At 47.2% G+C, this 23,122-nt stretch overlaps 1 protein-coding gene across 2 annotated transcripts in view; it reads left to right on the plus strand.

Moving 5' to 3' along the window:
* LOC142566308 (uncharacterized) overlaps nucleotides 1–23,122 on the plus strand; it is a 951,081-nt gene that overhangs the window by 415,235 nt on the left and 512,724 nt on the right. For both annotated transcript variants that reach the window (XM_075677216.1, XM_075677215.1), the window contains exon 7: nucleotides 9,043–9,239. In XM_075677216.1, the coding sequence (XP_075533331.1) occupies nucleotides 9,043–9,239 (197 nt within the window). The remainder of the gene's footprint in view (nucleotides 1–9,042; nucleotides 9,240–23,122) is intronic.

Below are 23,122 nucleotides of genomic sequence, written 5' to 3' on the forward strand. Positions count from 1 at the left end.
ATTACATGGGGGGGGGGAGGCTACAAGAAAAGCAAGTGTACATTCAGGTACAGCATACATAAAAAGAAAAACATTTACACGACATATTGTTTTCGTTCAATACGGCAGTGCGGTCATCATAATGAACCAAGAAACCAAAAAGAAAAAAAGCAACGTACATAAAAGCATCAGGAGCAAGCAACAAATCACAAAGCATAAAAATTATCAGGGAAACACACTTAATAAGGAAACAACATTTTAACAGCTCGTCACAGTAGTGCAATTGTTTCCTTAAATTTGGCTATGTCAGTTTCCATGGCTATGTATGAGGGTAAATCGTTCCAATCGATGATAGTGCGTGGTACGAAGCATTGAGCGAAAGTTGATGACCGACACAAAATGCGTTTCACTTTGTTAGGGTGATCGCGGCGAGGAAAGATAATCGGCGGTAACTGAAAAAAATCATCACGAAGTGAGTAATGGTGGAAAATTTTGTGAAATAGTGATAAGCGAGAATGTTTTCGACGAAGGCTCAAGGATTGCAAACCGGCACGATTTTTTGGAGTTGTAACGCTGGTGAATGTAGAATAATCTGAAAAAATAAATCGAGCAGCACGGTTCTGCAGGGCTTCAAGGTTAGAGGCTATATATACCTGATGGGCATCCCAAATTGCCGGAGCATATTCAATTTTCGGGCGAATGATTGTGATATATGCCTGTTTTCGTACGAGTGGTGGCGCTTGCTTGAGGGTTCGTTTAAGTATTCCAACAGTACGGTTAGCAGCTGCCAGGGATAAATTTATATGGTGATGCGACGTTAGGTCAGACTGGAAATGAAGGCCAAGGTATTTGTAGGAAGTGGAAGACTCAATCGTGCTGTTATTAATGAAGTAAGTGTTTTCAATTCGAGACTTTCGGCCGTTAAATGTCATTAACTTGGTTTTAGAGATATTAAGCGACATTAGCCATTTGGAGCACCATAAGGTAATTGCATCAAGGTCAGATTGCAAGCATTGGCGATCGATATCAGGGGAAATTGTGCGGTAAATTACGACATCATCGGCAAAGAGACGAATCCGGGACGTTACGCAAGAAGGAAGATCGTTAATATATATTAAGAAAAGTAAAGGGCCTAGCACGCTGCCCTAGGGGACACCGGAAGTAACGTGGGCAAAAGAAGAATTGTAGTTGTTAGCGGTAGTGAACTGGAGCCTGGAGGCAAGAAAATCTTTAACCCATGCGAGGACGTTAGGGTGAATGTTTAAGCATGCAAGTTTGAGAAGTAATCTGTGGTGCTGAACGCGATCAAAAGCTTTGGATAAATCAAGGAAAACTGCATCTACTTGTAAACCAGCGTCAACGGATGAGTGTAAGTCATGAACAAACCCTGCAAGTTGTGTTTCACAAGAGTAGCCCTTGCGGAAACCGTGCTGATACTGGTATATCATGTTGTGGCTTTCTAAGTATTTGGCAATTTGGGAGTGAATGACGTGTTCCATGACCTTGCATATGGTACTTGTTAGCGAAATAGGTCTGTAGTTGCATGGTGAAGAACGGTCGCCTAACTTGAAAAAGGGTGCTACCTTGGCTATTCGCCAATCATCGGGGATAGTGCTTGTCGCGAGAGATTGTGAAAAAAGGGCCGTCAGAATACTAGAGATGCCATGGCGTGTATATATCAGTATAGTGTTATTGATACCATTATGATCACATGTAGAAGAAATTTTCAGTTTACTTAAAAGAGAAAATATGCCCGATTCGGTTACATCAATTTCTGGCATGTCGATGTCAGATATAGAATCCTTCATAGGTGCGGTAGTAATGTCCTCGCAGGTAAAAATAGCTGTGAATGTCTCATTTAGAAGTTCGGCGCATTGTGATTCCGGAAGTGAGACGTTGTTGCTATCATGAAGAGTGATATCAGGATGTTGCTTGGGATTCACGATGCGCCAGAATCTTCGAGGGTTATTTTAAGCATAGATGTTAGGTTATGGCAAAAGAAATGACGGCGTGTGGTTTTAAGTAATGTTTGGTATTTTTTTATCTCAGGCTTTGTAACGCAGCCAAGAAACCGACGTAACGTTTTTATCGGCCTCTCTGTAGAGTCGCTTTTGTATTGTTTAAACGCCGAAGCTGCTGCGTGACCCAGGGAGCAGTACGATTGCTTTTTATTGTAATGATAGGTATGAATTTTTCTATTAGTTGTTTGAGGAATTTTTTAAACAGAAGCCAATTTCTTTCTACCGTGAATGATAGGTGCCTGCGATTCAAGTGCTCTGAAAAACTCAATAATTCGGAATGCATACTAGCAAAGTTGGCTCTGTTGTAGCATCTGATTTTTTTGTTGGTGGCTTGTCGTGTGTTAAATGGGCGTGTGAGATTGCCGGTGATAATGGCGTGGTCAGGAAGGCCATCTAAGTGGGCGATATCAGAGCAAAGGTCAGGATTGTTTGCAAGGACGAGGTCGAGAATTTTTGCAGAGGTTGCCGAGTGCCGCGTAGGTTGATCTATTACTTGCGTTAGCGAGTGGTCTAAGCAAGTGGTAAGAAATTCGTTCGCTTCGGTATCTTTGCACACAACTGTGAGCGTTGACCAGTCTATTGAAGGAAAGTTGAAGTCGCCGAAAATAAATAATACCGAGTTGGGAAATCGGATTACCACATCATCCAAAACTGCGAAATTCGCTCGCAAACGTGCACGTCATATCAGGAGGGCGATAAAATACACCGATAACAAAAGACGTCGGGCCACACTTGAGGGAAACTAACACGCATTCAAGAAAGGAAATATTAGCAACGGGAACGGCCACTACATCATGTTTTATGGCAATAAGAACCCCGCCTCCCTTTCGCTGAAGCCTGTCAGTACGAAAAAAATTAAATTCTGTACCGCTGACCAAGATACAGTTGTCAGGAACAGTATCATTCAACCAGGTTTCGGTAAGAGCCACTATGGAAGCTGAACAGGAATCTATCAATGAAGACAGTGGGACAGTTTTTGGGAGAACACTTCGTATATTTGTGTACAAAAAGACAACATCACTTGAGGGAAATTGCGCTTTGTGTGAAGAAGGTACTAATGTGGCGGGATAGCGTGTATTAGTGCGTCATTCGGTCTGGTCGTTTATAACAGTTACATTTTCTGTGCCCCGTTCGTTGGTGTTAAGACGAACTGCGCAGTTGTTGTCCGTGTCCCACACGTACACATATTTATTGATAAAGAGCTTAGTGCAAACGAGCTTAGTGCGATCGCCTTCTTTCTTAATACTTTTAGCAAACTGTAAGAGCTTTCGGCGTTTTTCACGAACAGGGGCTGAGTAATCTCGGGAGATACTAAGTGTTGTGTTCTTTAACTTGATGCCCATGTTTTAAAACAGATTCAACCTCTTTCTTATTAGAAAACTTTGCTATAATTGGTCGTTTCTTATCTGCCGAAAATGCGCCTAGTCTGTGCGCTCTCACAAGTTCACAGTTAGTTCGAGCTTATCGGAGCAAAATTCACGGACAAGTTTTTCAGATTGCCGCCACGTTTCCGCTTTCTCGGTATCATCAATTCCAAAGAACAGAACAATGGCACGGCGGGAGCGGTTCTCTAAATCATCAGTTTTGTCTTCCGTGGCCGAAAATGTTTTTTCGTAAGACTGGGGAACCTGCGCACAAGCTCCCACGCCAGCCTGTGACTCAAGTGCAAGAACTCGCTTTTTAAGTATGTCCACTTCATTTTGCATGGTAATCTGCATGGTCAAAACTTTGTTGACAGAATCCAAAAGCTGTGTGTGGCTTGATTCAATGCGGGTAACTGCGTCAAAAACCGAGTTCAGTTTCTCTTCTTGCGCTTTAGTCATTGGCGCCGGTTTTCCTCAATATCCCCGCTAAGCACTAACATGCTCCAGATACACAGTACTGCTTCACGAACACGTTTCAAACTACCAGGGGGCCACGACACTGCTATGAAGCATACATCATCATTCCGGAAGTTGCACGACGTGCAATAACTAGCCTGAAGGTACATAATTGATGAGTGCGCTGACACGGCAGCAGTGCCGCAGCCCAATGCGCCGAGCAAGTGAGCAGGCTTTTGATGGGGTGTGCCAAGTGACTCGGTGCCGGGTTGCCAGACAATGGACGAAGGAAAGGCTATTCCTGGCGGCGGAGCACACGAAGCGTCCAAAGAAAGGCCGGGCAGCGCCTGGATCCAGCCCGTGCAGTGCCTGTTGTCCAGGGGAGGCCCCAGATGAACCGTTGAAGCTGAGTGGGAAGGCGGATGACCCAGGATAGCCAGCAGCAGCACCTGAAGGTACATAATTGATGAGTGCGCTGACACGGCAGCAGTGCCGCAGCCCAATGCGCCGAGCAAGTGAGCAGGCTTTTGATGGGGTGTGCCAAGTGACTCGGTGCCGGGTTGCCAGACAATGAACGAAGGAAAGGCTATTCCTGGCGGCGGAGCACACGGAGCGTCCAAAGAAAGGCCGGACAGCGCCTGGATCCAGCCCGTGCACTGTCTGTTGTCCAGGGGAGGCCCCAGATGAACGGTTGAAGCTGAGTGGGAAGGCGGATGACCCAGGATAGCCAGCAGCAGCACCTGAAGGTACATAATTGATGAGTGCGCTGACACGGCAGCAGTGCCGCAGCCCAATGCGCCGAGCAAGTGAGCAGGCTTTTGATGGGGTGTGCCAAGTGACTCGGTGCCGGGTTGCCAGACAATGAACGAAGGAAAGGCTATTCCTGGCGGCGGAGCACACGGAGCGTCCAAAGAAAGGCCGGACAGCGCCTGAATCCAGCCCGTGCACTGTCTGTTGTCCAGGGGAGGCCCCAGATGAACCGTTGAAGCTGAGTGGGAAGGCGGATGACCCAGGATAGCCAGCAGCAGCACCTGAAGGTACATAATTGATGAGTGCGCTGACACGGCAGCAGTGCCGCAGCCCAATGCGCCGAGCAAGTGAGCAGGCTTTTGAAGGGGTGTGCCAAGTGACTCGGTGCCGGGTTGCCAGACAATGAACGAAGGAAAGGCTATTCCTGGCGGCGGAGCACACGGAGCGTCCAAAGAAAGGCCGGACAGCGCCTGGATCCAGCCCGTGCACTGTCTGTTGTCCAGGGGAGGCCCCAGATGAACCGTTGAAGCTGAGTGGGAAGGCGGATGACCCAGGATAGCCAGCAGCAGCACCTGAAGGTACATAATTGATGAGTGCGCTGACACGGCAGCAGTGCCGCAGCCCAATGCGCCGAGCAAGTGAGCAGGCTTTTGATGGGGTGTGCCAAGTGACTCGGTGCCGGGTTGCCAGACAATGAACGAAGGAAAGGCTATTCCTGGCGGCGGAGCACACGGAGCGTCCAAAGAAAGGCCGGACAGCGCCTGGATCCAGCCCGTGCACTGTCTGTTGTCCAGGGGAGGCCCCAGATGAACCGTTGAAGCTGAGTGGGAAGGCGGATGACCCAGGATAGCCAGCAGCAGCACCTGAAGGTACATAATTGATGAGTGCGCTGACACGGCAGCAGTGCCGCAGCCCAATGCGCCGAGCAAGTGAGCAGGTTTTTGAAGGGGTGTGCCAAGTGACTCGGTGCCGGGTTGCCAGACAATGAACGAAGGAAAGGCTATTCCTGGCGGCGGAGCACACGGAGCGTCCAAAGAAAGGCCGGACAGCGCCTGGATCCAGCCCGTGCACTGTCTGTTGTCCAGGGGAGGCCCCAGATGAACCGTTGAAGCTGAGTGGGAAGGCGGATGACCCAGGATAGCCAGCAGCAGCACCTGAAGGTACATAATTGATGAGTGCGCTGACACGGCAGCAGTGCCGCAGCCCAATGCGCCGAGCAAGTGAGCAGGCTTTTGAAGGGGTGTGCCAAGTGACTCGGTGCCGGGTTGCCAGACAATGAACGAAGGAAAGGCTATTCCTGGCGGCGGAGCACACGGAGCGTCCAAAGAAAGGCCGGACAGCGCCTGGATCCAGCCCGTGCACTGTCTGTTGTCCAGGGGAGGCCCCAGATGAACCGTTGAAGCTGAGTGGGAAGGCGGATGACCCAGGATAGCCAGCAGCAGCACCTGAAGGTACATAATTGATGAGTGCGCTGACACGGCAGCAGTGCCGCAGCCCAATGCGCCGAGCAAGTGAGCAGGCTTTTGATGGGGTGTGCCAAGTGACTCGGTGCCGGGTTGCCAGACAATGAACGAAGGAAAGGCTATTCCTGGCGGCGGAGCACACGGAGCGTCCAAAGAAAGGCCGGACAGCGCCTGGATCCAGCCCGTGCACTGTCTGTTGTCCAGGGGAGGCCCCAGATGAACCGTTGAAGCTGAGTGGGAAGGCGGATGACCCAGGATAGCCAGCAGCAGCACCTGAAGGTACATAATTGACGAGTGCGCTGACACGGCAGCAGTGCCGCAGCCAGCCTTCTACATGGTGTTTTGGCGGGGCATACACACGTGATGCCTAGGGAGCTTTTTTCTCTCTGTTGCGACATGTCTGGACTTTGATACCAGTTCGCCAACATTTCAAACGCTTGGCTTCATTGGGCACGCAAATGTTCTCCCGCAATTACTAGGACGGTGGCCCAGTCATATACAAAGATAACACCTCAGAAAAGACTTCTGAAGATATCTCCTTTCTTCGGATGCGGGTTTCTTTGCGTCTTCTGGCCCTCCTTTTTTTGATCTTGGAGAGATTGGTGCCTCCCTACGCTTCCAAAAATAGGCCTGCCAATTTGAGAATATCTTGAAGTGCCTTAGCTTTCCTTTTTTCAGATAGAGTGTCAGGCTCTGGTGGTAACTGATGAGAAATCGCTCATGATCAGAAGCTTTGTAAGCGCACGGTATTCCTGCGCAGCATATGAAAGTTCGGTCCACCTGTCAAAATAGTGGCTGAGCCGCGCGGCAACTTGCGCAGCAGTCTTGGCATCGGCGTGCTTTCCGGTCCTAAACTTATCTCGGAAGAGTTCTACGGTGAACCTAAATCTCTTTAATGGAGCGGCTTTAACGCTGCCATAATTTTAGGCGTCCGTTGGCGTGAGCCTACCGTACACACTAAATGCTTCGCCACTCAAGCACGTGCCCAACGCAGTGGCCTATTGATCATCTGGCGAATTGCGGCTTTTAGCAACTGTTTCAAACCTGTGCAAGTAAGCATCCAGGTCATCTTTTCTTTCATCGAATGCCAGAAGCAGCGAACTTGGATTCAGACGGAAGCTAGTTTCTTCACTTTCAATGCTATCGACTCTTGCAAGACCGGGAGCGTCTGTGTTCTGCTGCAAACGAAATCGTCCGAGTTCTAACTCGTGCTGTCTTTGTCTTTTTCTCTTAGCTATTTGAGCTTCTCTTTGTTCATTTATCTGTCGCTCCTTTACCTCTCCTTCTTATCTTATCTATCGATCATTTGTCTCTCTTTCTCCTTTGGCTCTTTCGGCTGCTAGCCCCCCTCTCTCTCTGTTTCTACAGCTTTCTCGTTCTGGGTAAACTAATTACATAGTTCAGCTCCAGAAAGACCCATCTTCTTACCGAGGGCAACTAATTTCTCGAAATCCGTGATGGCCTTCAAAAATTTAGCCACGTGCAAAAAGTATGCCTAGATTTCAACTATCGAACTACTTTCTGCACACAAGTTAGTGAAACGGGGTGGAACACTTGAACTGGTCAACGGCAGTTCAAGTGTTCAACGGCAGCCGAGTGCCGAGCAAACGGCACTCGGCTTTTGCTCCCTACTATGGACATGCCATTTGCACCAGAACGTGATGTCGTGGATGCCAGAAATGTCACACCCCGTTAACGAGGCACCAGCGTCCGGGCAAATTCTAAGGCAGTATTATCAGCTTCCGAAAATAACCGGCACGAAAGCACGGACAATTTATAAGAAGCCTTCTGGTGCGCCAGTGAACGCCGGTTTTGGTCCAAAGACCGAGGCAGAGGCTAGAATTACCGAAACCCAACGAAATGTATCCTTCAAATAAGGCGGTTACAAGCACACATGCACACTTCGGCTAGGCACCTCACAATGCAATTCAGATGGGTGTTAACAAAACTCTGCAAAATAATCAACGACAAGCACTAAGAGTTCAACACCTACGGAATGAATAGGAGCACGAATTGTCCGCTCGTATTCACGCGTGCTGGTCTCGAGCCAGACGTGCTCGGCGTAACTCGAGGCAAATCTCGAAGAAGGGACTTCCGCAAATGCAGACGCCCGAGGAACTTGTCGGCTGGCTTGTCGGGAAATGCCCTTCTTCTGCAGACGGTCGGTCTACGCGTCACATCATCGGCGTCGTCTGATGGCCCCCGCTGATTCCAGCACGGCGCTTTTATCGCCTTCGCCGGCGTTTCTCGAACTTTCTGACAGAGTCCTGCTCCCGTAGCTTGAACGAAGCCTGGGAATGTTCCAGATATTTCTCGCATTTTCGGCCACCGCCACTGAAGCGTCTTCGAGGAGGGTGGTGACTCGTCCTTTGGTGCACGCTCGGGCTGTCGCCCTCCTTTTGTCGCTCTGTCTGCGTGTGTCCGGGTCTGAGAGGGTGTTTCGGCACGCAGCCTCTTTTTCCCTCTATACCGTAACTTCACGTATCTTGTCGAAGCTTCTAGTCTCCGTTGATCGCTTCGGTTGCCTGTGGCGTATGCGCTCGCTCCCTCTGTCGAAGCTGCCGCGTGGCTGGCGTGCTCCTTTAAGGACTTGGGTGGCATGCGGCGCGCTCTTTGATTATGCGCACTTTTGTGACACACTCGCATGCTATCCTTCGCACCAACAGCAAGCTCGCGGCCACAATCCTATCGCACTTGGACCTTTGCGTAACCTCACGGCGATGTCGACGCCTACTGTGAGGCAAGTTCGCCTGGAGTGTCCATAACATTGCTATAGCTGTGAAACATTTCTTAAAGCACGAGTTAAGATTTTGTCGACGCTGAGCGTAACTCAAATGTGGCAGTGTCAGAACAGTGTGCCTCTTCAGGGTACCAAAAAAAAAGAAATTGTTGAATAATTAGCACAAAGGATGCGCAAATGATACAATAAGTTGTTCTGAATGTCGTGTGCTGCCGTAGCACCACCCACTTGCCCGTAATTTGCGTGTGCGGACAATTTCTAAAATGCAGAGCGCCGGGCATCTTCGCCGTTGCCGGAGCCGTGGACCCCTCGGCGCCGCTATCCGGGCTACCTGGCTGGCCTGAGCACAACGGAGCGGCCCGCTACGGCAGCGCACTGCGAGCCCATCGCCCTCGACCACTGCAGGGTCAGCCTGTCGTACAACAGCACCACTTACCCAAACGCAGTCGGGCACATCACGGCTCGGGTGAGTGAGCAAGGTTTCAATTCTACATTACATCCGGCGTTTCCTATTCCGGCAGTAATGTAACTTGGTCGGTCCGCTGATTTACAGATCGCTGGTGGTTCATACCACTCATACTAAAGCATAGCGCCACATTGGTGCTATGCTTCAAGGCACGCGACATGGAAGAAGAAGAGAAAATACGGCGCTCAGAACCAATGAATTTGGCTCATCGTCCTAATGTATGCGGCGTCGACAGCTAACACATTATCTGGAAACACATCGAAGAAATAGCAACTGAAATATTTAAAGAGGCCATGATACCAAACTGCATTCTGCGTGGTGGAAAATTTTACTTTGAAATTTCAAGTAGCTCGCTTCCGTTGGCTTCTTCAGCCGTTTTTTGGTAGGTTGGTGATATATACAATGGTGGTTGGTGCGCCGAGGCCGGACTTGTGCGTACGAGGAAACGCGACGAGGGAAAGGGCGTGTCTAAGAATGAGGTGATGCTGATGGTGGTTTATTGCCATCTCTTTTGACATGGGGCGGAAACAATAGTCACCTAGCTTGCGATATTTATTCAGGTTTTACTACATCTATCACCCTTTAGCGTTTTGCCTATCTGATCTCGATCTTTGGTATTTAAAGCCTCTTTCACTATATTGTACCATTACCCGTGCTTGCTACTCCAATTCTATCAACCTTCCCTGCCTTTTTACACCACTGCTCGTACCAGTTTTTTCGTCACTACTGCTGACGAGTGAATGCTTCAATTTTCTTTCAATACCAGAGCTCCTGGAGGGCGGACACTCCCTATGGGCCTCGCTGGGTGAATACTCTGGCATTCCATTACGATGTGTGGAGTTCTTCCCGGACTTCCTTGCAGTACACACATTCCTCATGTTATCCAGTATATTTTGTCCTCAGGCAACCAGCTCAGGCCTCCAAGAGCAAGGTTGTCCTCATTGCTTTATCATCGAGATTTTTCCTTCCGATTTGTTTCTTGGCGTTTTGTAAAAATCCATTGCATCCACGTTCCGGTCCGCCTTCCACTCACATTCTTTTTTTTACCCCTGGTTGTCTATTTGCACTTTCAGCTACCCTGTATTTCGTTGTCAACCTTCTTAACCTCTCCCTCCATTCCCTGTCCACGCTCTTGAGATACAGATATTTGTGCACGTTAGCCAGCCATTAAGCATGAAATGCATTTAGCTGTCCATGTCTGCGGCCTTTACGTGACCTTGAGCCAAAAGCCAGAGCCGTTATCCGGGCACTCAAACAAGAACATAAAGGCAAATGACGAGAACAAAAGGAGATCATTTGGACAACCACTCAAAACATTAAAAAATGCGGTCTCTGGCCCCCAGCCCTTTGTACAGGATCGTATTACATACGCTAGTTACTGCCCAAACAAGTTATAAAAATATTGCTTCCGAGTTTTTCCTAATGTTTGTTCACAATATCACTCAAGCGTTCTATTGCGCTAAAGTTAATTTGTCTTTTCCAATAGCGACGTTCAAAATGCAGATGCAGGTACACGTCGTTGTTGTCTTCCGACGCCGAGTGTTGAACGCTCCTCGAGCTCCGCGGCGCGAGTTTGGCGTCGCCTCGAGAGACGGCGGCACGCTGGCCGGCGCCTCCTTCGGGCGAGCCGCCGCGGTGGGTGAGCGGTTGTGGTGTTGCGCTGCTCAGCAAGAGGTCGCGGGATCAAATCCCGGCCGCATTTGAATGGAGGAGAAATCGAAAAAAGCCCGTGTCCTGTTCATTTGGGGCACGGTAATGAACCCCTGGTGGTCAAAATTATTACGGTGTCCCCCACTACGGCGTGCCTCATAATCAATTCGGGGTTTTGGTACATCCCAGAAGCCAATTCATTCTGCTAGCTCGGCAGTGCGCAGTGTCCGTCTTTCGCTGCCTGTCTGCGAATACCAGACGATTTTTGTCTTCTAGTTGGGCAGCGTCCGTATGGACCAGTGCACGGTATGGCGTGGTGCGGTGTGGTGACGTGTGCCGTTGCGAACATCAACTAGACCCATTTTAAGATTCTGGCTAGTATCATATTCAACCAATCTATTCTGCCGCTTGCCATTTCATTCGTACATCTACTCTCGATTACGGGAGAGCCAGCAGTGTTGTATTTCCATCTGTGTTCCCTCTTCCTCTAAACTAATTTTCCATTGCGCGTCTCTGACCTCAAAAGAAGCCTCACCAATAATAATAATAATAATATTTGGGGTTTTACGTGCCAAAACCACTTTCTGATTATGAGGCACGCCGTAGTGGAGGACTCCGGAAATTTTGACCACCTGGGGTTCTTTAACGTGCACCTAAATCTAAGCACACGGGTGTTTTCGCATTTCGCCCCCATCGAAATGCGGCCGCCGTGGCCCGGATTCGATCCTGCGACCAAGCCTCACCAATGTCACCTTCCATTGCATCACTTGTGGTTTTACCGTGGTCCTCCGAAGCCAGTCAGCCGACTAACCTCAGGTTATTGGCGCTCTTTGGCCACACTTGGCCCTCGCGCCAATAAACACTACATATCATCATCAACCTCAGGTTAATGTACAATCCCTCAAATATTTCTGATTGAAGGCACAGAACTGCATTTTCGAAAGTTAGCGCTGGTATCATTGCATTTCTTTGATTTCCTAGCACCACCTCGTATTTATTGTAGCTACGAAGTGCTCTATGTTTCAATATTGCTGCACTCCGCTTCGCTTTCACATCAGCCAAGGGACCTTCTGTTCTACCTTTTTCACCTTATGGATGTAAGAACGATTATGACACAATGCACTGCTTTCAAGTCATCTTTCTATGCCCTTAACATACAGCATGAAAACAATTGAGATAGACGTCTTCCTTGGTTCAGCACTCGCTGAATTTCCAGAACCTAATTGTTTTGTACCCGGTTTTCCCTATATATTTTCACGTGATATTGACGTTAAAGAACACAGTACGAATACTGTGAAAGACAAAACTACCTTTTATTGGGCTAACCTGTGCCCACATAAACAGGCTCCACTTAAAGCACGATAGCGGCGAATACACTCGGCGATCGTCCAAAATCTGATCAGCGGGTCAAGCGCGTCGGCTCTTATACATCTGTCGTCGAATGTTCCAGAGTAATCGCTGGGACCCGCGTGTCTTCCACAAAGTTCGACACTATTCGCGTCGCGCATACATGCATCAGATTACACAAGGTTCAGTGCAGACAGCGGATGGAACCATCGATAACGTTCCACAAACTTCCGATACATGCAGGCGCGTCAGGCGCTGTGCGATAGCATTTGTTAGGCGCTGACAAGCGGTCACCCGGAAAAGGTCAACAAGTACACGTGTCAATATCTACCTCAAAAGATACACGAAATGATCGTCTAGGGCCTCGTGCTCGAGAATATCCTATAGCAATTTCGTCTCTGTGTTGTCATAAGCTCTCTTACTATCTAAAAATGGTGTGCATAAATGTCTTTTCTAAGCTATTGGTTAGTATAGGTTAGGTTCTAGCACTTGGTTAGTCAAAGCCACACTTCGCTGTACTGGAATTTCATCTGCTCGTCCTGGTCTTGTTATCTATAGTTTATTCTTTTTGCAGCGAAAGATTCCTAGGCTAAATTTTGACCTTTCATGCTCCTCTGTTGCGTAAGTTGTTACTACGATTTCCTACTTACCCCTGTGCTCACTAATAACGTCTTTCATGTACCGCAGCGTCTCATTCGAACATGTTACTGTCTTTACCCCTTATACACGTTTTCAAAGGTTCAATTGCTTCTGCTAGGGCTCTTACATCGTTAGAGAGGCTCTCTGTGGCGCCTTTTCTTTTTTGCGAATGTTATGCACTCCATTTTCACTTCTATCCTAATTTTTCGTTGGAATAGCTTGCTCGCCATCCCGATACTTGTTCCAGCTTAGCAGTGCCTATTCTTCTCAATTTTTTTGGCTTAGTTGCCTAGTGGGGCCCTCTTTATTTTATTCCAATTCCATTCTGGAAGGTGGAAATCCATGTAATTCCACTCTTTATAACTCCTCGGAATGGCGGGAGTTGGACCATTCCCACTCTTGTAGTGACTGAGCAGATCCATTTAAGCGCCCCAATTCCAATAATTCAAACGCGTTTTTTCTTCAGTTGCTTACTATTTGCACTTGCGTGCCTAGTAACAAAACCATATTTTTGAAGTGTGAACTAACAGAAAAATATCGTTACGTGTGATTTTCCCCCACAAGTACATATATGCTTTGCGGCACGTTATTTTTTGCTGTTTACTTCAGATACGCGAGTTAGAAGTAATGAATATATGACGTGTATGAAGAGTAAATTATTTCCTGCAACCAAAATGCAAGTATCTCCGAAACATGTCAAAATCTGAATGGAGAACCGCGTGCCAGCCTCTCATGCAGTGCTCTGTTTCGAAACACCTCCCTAATGTGTACATAAAAAACGAAGAGAGAGCAGATGATCAGTCAATTTATACGCTGCTTCAAAACGCCAATGGAAAAATCCATATTAATTGAGGCTTGCTTAGGCCAAGTTTCACTTCGTTGTGTTTACGGCGATTTTGCGAGCCTGCGGCATCCCGCTCCTAATGTGAGCTCTACTTTAGTTGTACATGTGTTAGCGAGTTCACATCAGCTGCTGCGAAAGAAGCAAGGCTTGCCTTCCCAATGAAACCGACCAATACCAAAAAACTTCATTTCTTCCGAAGCTATTTTTACTAGAGTAACGCAAAGTAGAAAGTAATTTTACGCTACTTTGCATACCATGTATTTTGCAAGGTTATCTTGCCAATTTGATTATTAAGGTCAAGCGAAAGATAATTTTCAGGACATACTTTTATAACTGCTGGCATATTATTGAGCGCAATTTTTTCCGGCACATCTCTCTGACAGCCTGTTATCGCGCCATCTGAACACATCACACTGCGCGAAAAGGCATGGCGCGTTTTCGAAACCACCGCGGACCCGCGCCGGTCACACCTATTTGCAAAGCCGTTCTGGACCTGCAGGTTAAACTTGCGCTTGCTAAACCAAATCATTCGTGAGAACTAAAACTTGCTCTCTATATGCACCTCAACCTCGTAAATCATAAAAGACTTCCAGGTCTTCAGAGGTGTACAGTATGGAGAATACGTTGTTTATAATTATCATGGCACAGGTGCTCACTTATAGACAGTTTCTTCATGAGCAGCACTTGACCTATTTCTTCCGGAACGGAAAGGCGATCCCTGTAATGTTCCCGTGGCCAGAAGTGTTCTCTTGAGTGGTCCTTATGGGTACTTCGTAGCGGCTGCAAAATTCATAGTAAAGCTCACTGCTGTCCACCGGGTGCTGTCGCTGCTGTCCAAACGACGGGGAACAGCCCTCGTCGATTATCGGTTGCCGGTTGTCGCTCGCTTGATGATGATATTGTGCCAAATTCGCCTACTGACCAGCACTTGATCTGATTCAACTGAAATGGAATGGCGATCTCTGTAATCTTCCCGTGGCCAGAAGTGGTTACTTGAATGGTCCTTGTGGGTTTCGAGTAGCGGCTGCAAAATTCATAGTAGAGCTCCGTGCTGTTCATCAGGTGCTGCAGCTGCTGTCCAACCGACGGGGAACAGCCCTCGTCGATTATCAGTTGCTGGTTGTCGCTCGTTTGATGATGATATCGTGCCGAATTCGCCGACTGACCAGCACTTGATCTGATTCAACTGAAATGGAATGGCGATCTCTGTAATCTTCCCGTGGCCAGAAGTGGTTTCTTGAATGGTCCTTGTGGGTTTCGAGTAGCGGCTGCAAAATTCATAGTAGAGCTCCGTGCTGTTCATCAGGTGCTGCAGCTGCTGTCCAACCGACGGGGAACAGCCCTCGTCGATTATCAGTTGCCGGTTGTCGCTCGTTTGATGATGATATCGTGCCGAATTCGCCGACTGACCAACACTTCATCTGATTAAAGTGGAACGGAAAAGCGATCTCTGTAATCTTCCCGTGGCCAGAAGTGGTTTCTTGAGTGGTCCCTGTGGGTTCTTAGTAGCGGATCCAAAATTCATGGCAGACTTTAATGCCGCGCATCAGGTGCTGCGGTGCTGTTCAAACAATGGGGAAAACCCCTCGTCAATTTTTAGTGGCCGGTGGTTTCGCTCGCTTGCTGATGATATTGTTCCAAATTCGGCGACTGAGCAGCGCTTCATCTTATTGAACAGGAAAGTAAATGAGATCCCTGCTATGTTCCCGTGTCGAGAAGTGGTCCCTTGAGTGGTGCTTAGGTGTTCTTTGTAACGGCAGCAAAATTTATCGCTGAGCTCTGTGCTCTCCATCGGGTTCTGCCGCTCCTGTCCGAACGACGGGAAACACCCCTCGTCGATTTTCAGTGTTTGGTGACTTCGCTCTCTTAATGATCATATCGTTCCGAATTCGCCGACTGACCAGCACTTGATTTGATTCAACTGAAACCGAAAGGCAATCCCTATAATGTTCCTGTGGCCAGAAGTGTTCTCTTGAGTGGTCCTTATGGGTACTTCGTAGCGGCTGCAAAATGCATAGTAGAGCTCACTGCTGTCCAGCGGGTGCTGTCGCTGCTGTCCAAACGACGGGGAACAGCCCTCTTCGATTATCAGTTGCCGGTTGTCGCTCGTTTGATGATTATATCGTGCCGAATTCGCCGACTGACCAGCACTTCATCTGATTAAACTGGAACGGAAAAGCGATCTCTGTAATCTTCCCGTGGCAAGAAGTGGTTTCTTGATTGGTCCGTGTGGCTTCCTAGTAGCGGGTGCAAAAGTCATGGCAGAGCTCTGTGCTCTCCATCGGGTTCTGCCACGGCTGTCCTAACGACGGGAAACACCCCTCGTCAATTTTCAGTGGCTGGTGGCTTCGCTCGCTTGATGATGATATCGTTCCGAATTCGGTGACTGAACAGCACTTGATCTGATTCAACTGGAACGGAATGGCGATCTCTTTGGTGTTCCCGTGGCCAGAAGTGGTCTCTTGAGTGGTCCTTCTGGGTTCTGGTAGCGGCTGCAAAATTCAGACTAGAGCTCAGTGCTGTCTATCGCGGGCTGCCGTTGCTGTCCAGATGACGGCAAAACACCCCTCATTGATTTTCAGGGGCCGGTGGCTACGCTTGCTTGATGATGATGATATCATTCCGACTTGGGCGACTGACCAGCACTTGATCTTATTGAACACGAACGGAAAGGCGTTCTCTTTAATCTTCCCGTGGCCAGAAGTGGTTTCTTGAGTGGCCCTTGTGGGTATCTAGTTACGACTGCAAAATTCATAGCGGAGCTCAGTGCTGTAGATCAGGTGCTGCCGGTGCTGTCCGAAGCATGGGGAACACCCCTCGTCAATTTCCAGTGGCTGGTGGCTTCGCTCGCTTGCTGATGATATTGTTCCGAATTTGGCCACTGAGCAGCACTTGATCTTATTGAACAGGAAAATAAAGGAGATCCGTATTATGTTCCCGTGTCCAGAAGTGGTCTCTTGAGTGGTCCTTGTGGGTTCTTAGTAGCGGCTCCAAAATTCATAGCGCAGCTCAGTGCTGTCCATCGGGTGGTGCCGCTGCTGTCGAAATGTCGGGAAACGTCCCTCATCGATTTTCATTCGCCGGTGACTTCGCTTGTTTGATGATGCTATCGTTCCGAATTTGGTGACTGAACAGCACTTGATCTGATTGAACTGGAACGGAATGGCGTTCTATTTAATGTTTCCGTGCAAGAAGTGGTCTCTTGAGTGATCCTTGTGGGTTCTTAGTAGCGGCGCCAAAATTCATAGCGCAGCTCAGTACTGTCTATCAGGTGGTGCCGCTGCTGTCGATATGTCGGGAAGCGCCGTTCATGAATTTTCCGTCGCCGGTGGCTTCGCTCGCTTGATGGTGATATCGTTCCGATATCATCGCATCGCATCGCGAGCGTAACCAGTGCTAGGTGATTGTACTGCGGAACGTAGCAACGTGTCAATGGGCAAGGTGGGGTCGCGACCATACAAAAGGTAAAATGGTGAAAATCCGGCAGTGTCGTGACGGGACGAGTTGTATGCGAAAGTGATGTATGGTAAAGCGACGTCCCAGTCACGGTGATCGTCGGAAACGTACATGGCCAGCATATCAGTTAGCGTGCGGTTGAGTCGCTCGGCGAGTCCGTTCGTTTGAGGGTGGTAAGCGGTAGCAATCTGGTGTTTTGTAGAGCAGGAGCGGACCAGATCATCCACGACCTTCGATAAAAAGTAGCGGCCCCGATCTGTCAGCAACTGGCGAGGGGCACCGTAGTGCAGGATTTCGTCGTATAGTAAGTGGGCGACATCTGTAGCGCAGCTGCTTGGTAGCGCTCGCGCGATGGTATATATTGTGGAATAATCGGTTGCTACAGCAATCCATTTGTTTCCTTTGATAGAAATTGGAAAGGGGCCAAGGAGGTCTAGGTCCACACGGAAGAAAGGATCTGTAGGGATATCAGTTGGTTGAAGCAAACCAGCGGGAGGTGTAGCAGGCGTCTTCCGGCGCTGACACAGGTCGCAAGAAGCAACCTAATGGCGCACAGAGCGATAAATGCGGGGCCAGAAGAAGCGGCGCCGCAGGCGGTCGTATATACGAGTGATGCCCAGATGCCCAGCAGTAGGAGCGTCCTGAAGGTGCTAGAGCACGGCTAGTCGAAGGTGCTTGGGAACGACCAGGAGGAGCTCTGGGCCGTCAGGACGAACGCTCCGACTGTATAAAGTTCCATCGCGCAAGGTGAACATCCGGAGGGACGGGTCATTGGGCGAGGAGCTTAGGAGTTCCATAAGAGTTCGAATAACAGGATGTTTGCGCTGCTCGTCGCAAATATGGAGGAAGCGTATATCGCGTTCAGGCAACCGCCAGACTTCGTCTTCGTCTAGTCCAATTCAACTTCTTCGTTCCCTTCACCGTAACAATATCCTTCCGAATTCGGCGACTGACCAGCACTTGATAAGATTCAACTGGAACGGAATGGCGATCTCTTTGATGTTCCCGTGGCCAGAAGTGGTCTATTGAATGGTGCTTGTGTGTTCTTTGTAACGGCTGCAAAATGTATTGCAGAGCTCCGTGCAGTCCATCGTGTTTTGCCGCTGCTGTCCTAATGACGGGAAAAACCCCTCGTCGATTTTCAGTGGCTGGTTGTCTCGCTCGCTCGATGATAATGTCGTTCCGAATTCGGCGACTGAACAGCACTTGATCTGATTCAACTGGAACGGAATGGCGATATCTTTGATGTTCCCGTGGTCTGAAGTGTTCTCTTGAGTGGTCCTTCTGGGTCGAAACATCATTGTGGCCTCTCAATTTGAAAGATCATTGACATATTGTTTAAACTATGATGTATTTCAGTATTTGACGCCCATTGAATTGTTGTTGAAGATATGTTGAGTCTGAAAATTGAAAGCCCATTGAGGTATTTTTGAAATGTGTTGTTTCTCAATGTTGAAAGCCCATGGAAGAATTGTTGCAGATCTGTCCAACATGAACACTCAAATTATGTTGAAAGCGCTTCATGCCCCACTGTGTCTTTAGCAGTGTTCAAAACTGCATCTTCCTTAAAGTACTGCTGAGCTATGTTGCATATAATCTATTTGATGCCACGTTGATGTTTGCTGTAAGAGGATAGGGGTAAAATTTAAATACAGGCGCTTTTGTATTGCAGGCGTCTGTCGCCCTGGGCTCAAAAGCATGCTCCTAGATTGCCTGTAATAAACCATATTGTAAAGCTGCTAGCATTACTGTTATGCACTTTTTTCAATTGTCAGAGTGAATAGTACACGAAATCAAGAGTGCTGAACTGATGCAGACAAAAACCATTTTTGTAGGTGAACTGTTTATTTCTAACCAAACATCTGTAAATGTACAACCATTTGTAGTTTGAGAACATCATAAACTTCTTAAAAGCTATTGCAAAATACAAACTTCCTGCAGCTTGACACCATAACAAAATTGAATACTGACTAATGTAGTCTCGGGGACCCTCAAGTAAAACACATATCCCAAAAGAAATACATCTTTAAAAATGGATACCTAAATAAATAAATGTACAAGCAGAGTGACATGACTACAAATAAGGACACTCAAAAAAAGGTACTTGCTTTCTCTACTAGGTAGCAAGTGCTACTATAACTATGGCACGATTCGCTGGAGCCCACAGCATTCAATGAGACCTGATATGAAGGGTGGTTATCTTTAAGTTTCATGGAATTTATTAAAGACTGGCCGTTGCAGCTAACATAATTCTAGATAGAGTGCCAAACATTACTTGCATGGAAAATCAAGACACCATATTCAGCTAAATAACAAAAACTGAGTTCCTAATAACGTTTTTACGAATGGTAGGCGGTAATTTTACAAGGTGTATGTACTTGGAATGGATTTCCAGAATGACACCAGTAAGGAGACACATGTCATCAATCTGGCTGTAGAAATGCATTGTTGTAGCACTTACTTTTTTTAACAAAACGCACTGTTATATATTGAAGCACAAAATTAACTGGAATGTCCATGTATTTCTCTCACATTTATGGAAAAATCTCGAAACTGGTTTGATCGTAGAAGTTAATTTCAAGTGAATACGTCTTTCAAACTCACTGCCTACAATTTGCAAACTGAAATATGTGCCGTGATGTTATCAGTGAATTTATAAATTTGTGAGAATCAGTTGAATGTGTTTCCATTTCTTGTGCTAGTAATGTCCACCTCTGACTAATCCAGCTTATAGACAAGAATTATGCTACCTGGCGCTGGCAGCTTAAAAAGATCTGTAAATTTGAAAAAGGATCACTCTGTATAATCCTTATTTGTTGGTTGAATCGTGGGTGCCAATTTCAGTAAACCTAACGTACTTTTAAAACATGGCAATCGCAATAAGTGATGCCTATGGGAGCAGTTTATTATGCTGCATTGCTGTTGCATGATCCAGTTGCCTTTTCTGCCATGATAACGTTCCTGCGCAGGTCATTCCATATCAAGCGACTTATTCATATGGACTGCTTCAGATTTTTATATGAAAAAAAAACAGCTATTAGTGATGTGCTGGAATACTACAGAGTTACTCCTTGTGCGAGTAACATTTCAATTTTGTTCACTGCCACAAAGAATAACGAGAGAATTCGCAAAAAGATCTGGTTTCATGCAAACATGAAGCGCACATCATTGCCATCACCGAACATTTTTTGTTGCATTGTAAATTTAAGCCGATGTATACCTATTAATTTTTACTCATGTATTTGAGATAGCAATAAACCATTTTTACAAAGTTATGTAAAATGCAGTTTTTACTGAACAACTCTGACAAAGGCATAGATGCACTTGCAGGTGTGCGATTCCATGCCGAATCGACCAGTGTTTTTTTTTTTGACACCACACATATAGCTGAAAACATTGCCATATGTTTACTAGAGTTCAACACTCGTTACCCACTTTTATTTATTTTTGCCACATATTTCGTAGCATTTTGGTGACAGTTTTGTTTTCCTGCTCAGCTGAGCTAGGCGACATCAATTTATTTTTACATTATTTTTAAATTGCACATTGTATTGATCGAGGCCTTCAAATGGTGTGCATGGAAATACGGTGAAGTGATGCACCTACCAAAACAGCCAATTTTTCAAATATTTGAACACGTCAAGTGATTTTGGCACCAACTAAAGTGAGCCAAATTGCAATCCGTTAGTTTTTTTCGTAACGAAAAATTGAAAGGACACAAATTAAATACAGAATGGTAGTTAGTTAGTTAATTCGGGTTTAATGGCGCCAAAGCAACTAAGGCCATGCTGCGCCAGCCACACAGAATGGTAGCCCAGGTGACATAGTATAGCAGAAAAATATTTGAAGCTCTCAAGGTTCAGCTGATTGCTTGTAAAGAAACTGTAAAATTCTAATCTTTTGCAAGAAACTTCATGTTCAAGTTAAAAACAGCTTTGGTAGTTGGCCAAAAATATGTGATACATTATTGGATAGCTCTACATGTCTGCTATGCATGTGGGAAGTTAAAAAGGGCATTATTTTAAAATCCGAAAAATTATTTGAATTTTTGTCGGCACCGCCTTTTCTCGGATGTGCGCACAGCTTGCCGGCCGGGAGTGCAGACGACAAAGCTGGCTTCGTCTGCAATACAGATGTCAGAGAAGCAGTGTTGGTATTTGCATTCTATTGCCAAGAGACATGCTCTAACGCAACGAGGCTTGTACTTGGTGTGGGGCCAGGTAAAAGCATACATCCGTTGCACATAAAATATGTTATGTCTGTTAGAAAAGTATCCGACCTTTGGCCGAAGAAAAATAACTGGCATAACTGGAGCGTTGGAAACCGAATCACCTTCAAAGTAGTCTCCTTGGAACTCCACCCACTTCTCCCAGCGGTGCTACCATCGTTGGAAGCATTCCGAGAAGGCCTCTTTCAGAATGGAGTTTAGTTTAGCTGTGGTTGCAGCCCTAATGCCCTCTCTTGTCTGAAATCGCGCTCCTTTCAAAGACCTCTTGATTTTTGGAAACAGCTAGAACTCGCAGGTGGCCATATCAGGATAGTAAAGAGCCTGTTGAACTACATGAGTCTGGTTTCTCGCCAGGAAATTCTGAATCAAGTGCGAGAGGAGCATTGTCATGACAGATGCGCCAATTACCTGTTGACAACTCCGGTATTTTGCGCCACACAGCATCACATAGGCGACGGAGGGCATCCCTGTAATAGTCTTTGGTGATTGTTTGATCCTGTGGTGCGTACTCGTGGTGTACCACACCGCGGGAGTCAAAGAAAGCAGTCAGCATCACTTTGACGTTGCTGCGCACTTGGCGGTCTTTGGTCTCGGTGACGTGGAATGCTTCCACTGTAACGACTGGGATTTGGTTTCCGGGTCATACCCATACACCCAAGACTTGTCACCAGTCATTATGATGTTCATGAAGTCGGCGTCACTGTTTGTGGAATCCAGCATGTCTGTGAGACTTAAACACGAAGTTGCTTTTGCTCCACCTTGAGCAGTTTCGGCACGAATTTCGCCGCAACTCTCTTCGTGGCCAAATCTTCGGTCTCAATGGACTGTGGAGAAAAAGTGCTGATGCCCACCTCTTCCGCAATTTCTCGGATAGTCACACGACAGTCCCGCATCACCACTGGGTTCACTTCGGCAATGACCTGGTCATTTCGGCATGTTGATCGCCGACCGAAGCGTGGCTCGCTCACCACCGATGTGCGGCCGTCTTTAAACCGTTTGTACCACTCGCTAATTTGTTTGCTGCTCATAGCATAATCATCGAAAGCCGTCTGATTCTTCCGAATGGTTTCCACTTGGCTGTCGCCCAGTTTCTGGCAAAAATTTGATGCAGTAGCGCTGCTGCAGTCGCCCCGCCATTTTCTTTGCATTAAGATACCGACGAGACCACTGCGTACTACCTCATTCAAGCGCTGCGTCCCAGTGATTGTGAGCATGCACGAATTTTTTTCCCGCCTGCCTATAGCGTCAAAGGTTCAAGGGCGGCTGATGCAAATGGGCTTGTTTCATATTCATCAGGTGATCGCAAAAAAAGATAAGGTCAGATACTTTTCTAACAGACCTCGTACGTGTTCAATTCGTGAGGGAGTCCTGCAGTGCTGAAAGATATGTTTCATTCAGTTTGCAAAAAGAAAATTCTGCTATTATGTAGACACTAAATCCAGAATGAGTGCTGATATTGTTCATACAAAGCGTCTTAAAGGGCATGTCGCACTGCAATGCAATGCAACATAGAGGGAGCAGGACACTTTGTGCCCTGCTCCCTGGACCTCAATGATGATGCAAGTAGAAAACACTTTCATAATTAAGACTGAAAACCTACACGAGTATGAACAAATTCTTGTGTTTTACCACTGTTTCAGAGCCGGAACACGCTCATCTATAAAAGTCATATGTGCGTGTTCACTGTGATGTGGTCAGACGCCGTTGGCGACCACTTTT

The sequence above is a fragment of the Dermacentor variabilis genome, unplaced genomic scaffold, assembly GCF_050947875.1.
Source record: "Dermacentor variabilis isolate Ectoservices unplaced genomic scaffold, ASM5094787v1 scaffold_12, whole genome shotgun sequence".
In the NCBI taxonomy this organism is placed as follows: domain Eukaryota; kingdom Metazoa; phylum Arthropoda; class Arachnida; order Ixodida; family Ixodidae; genus Dermacentor; species Dermacentor variabilis.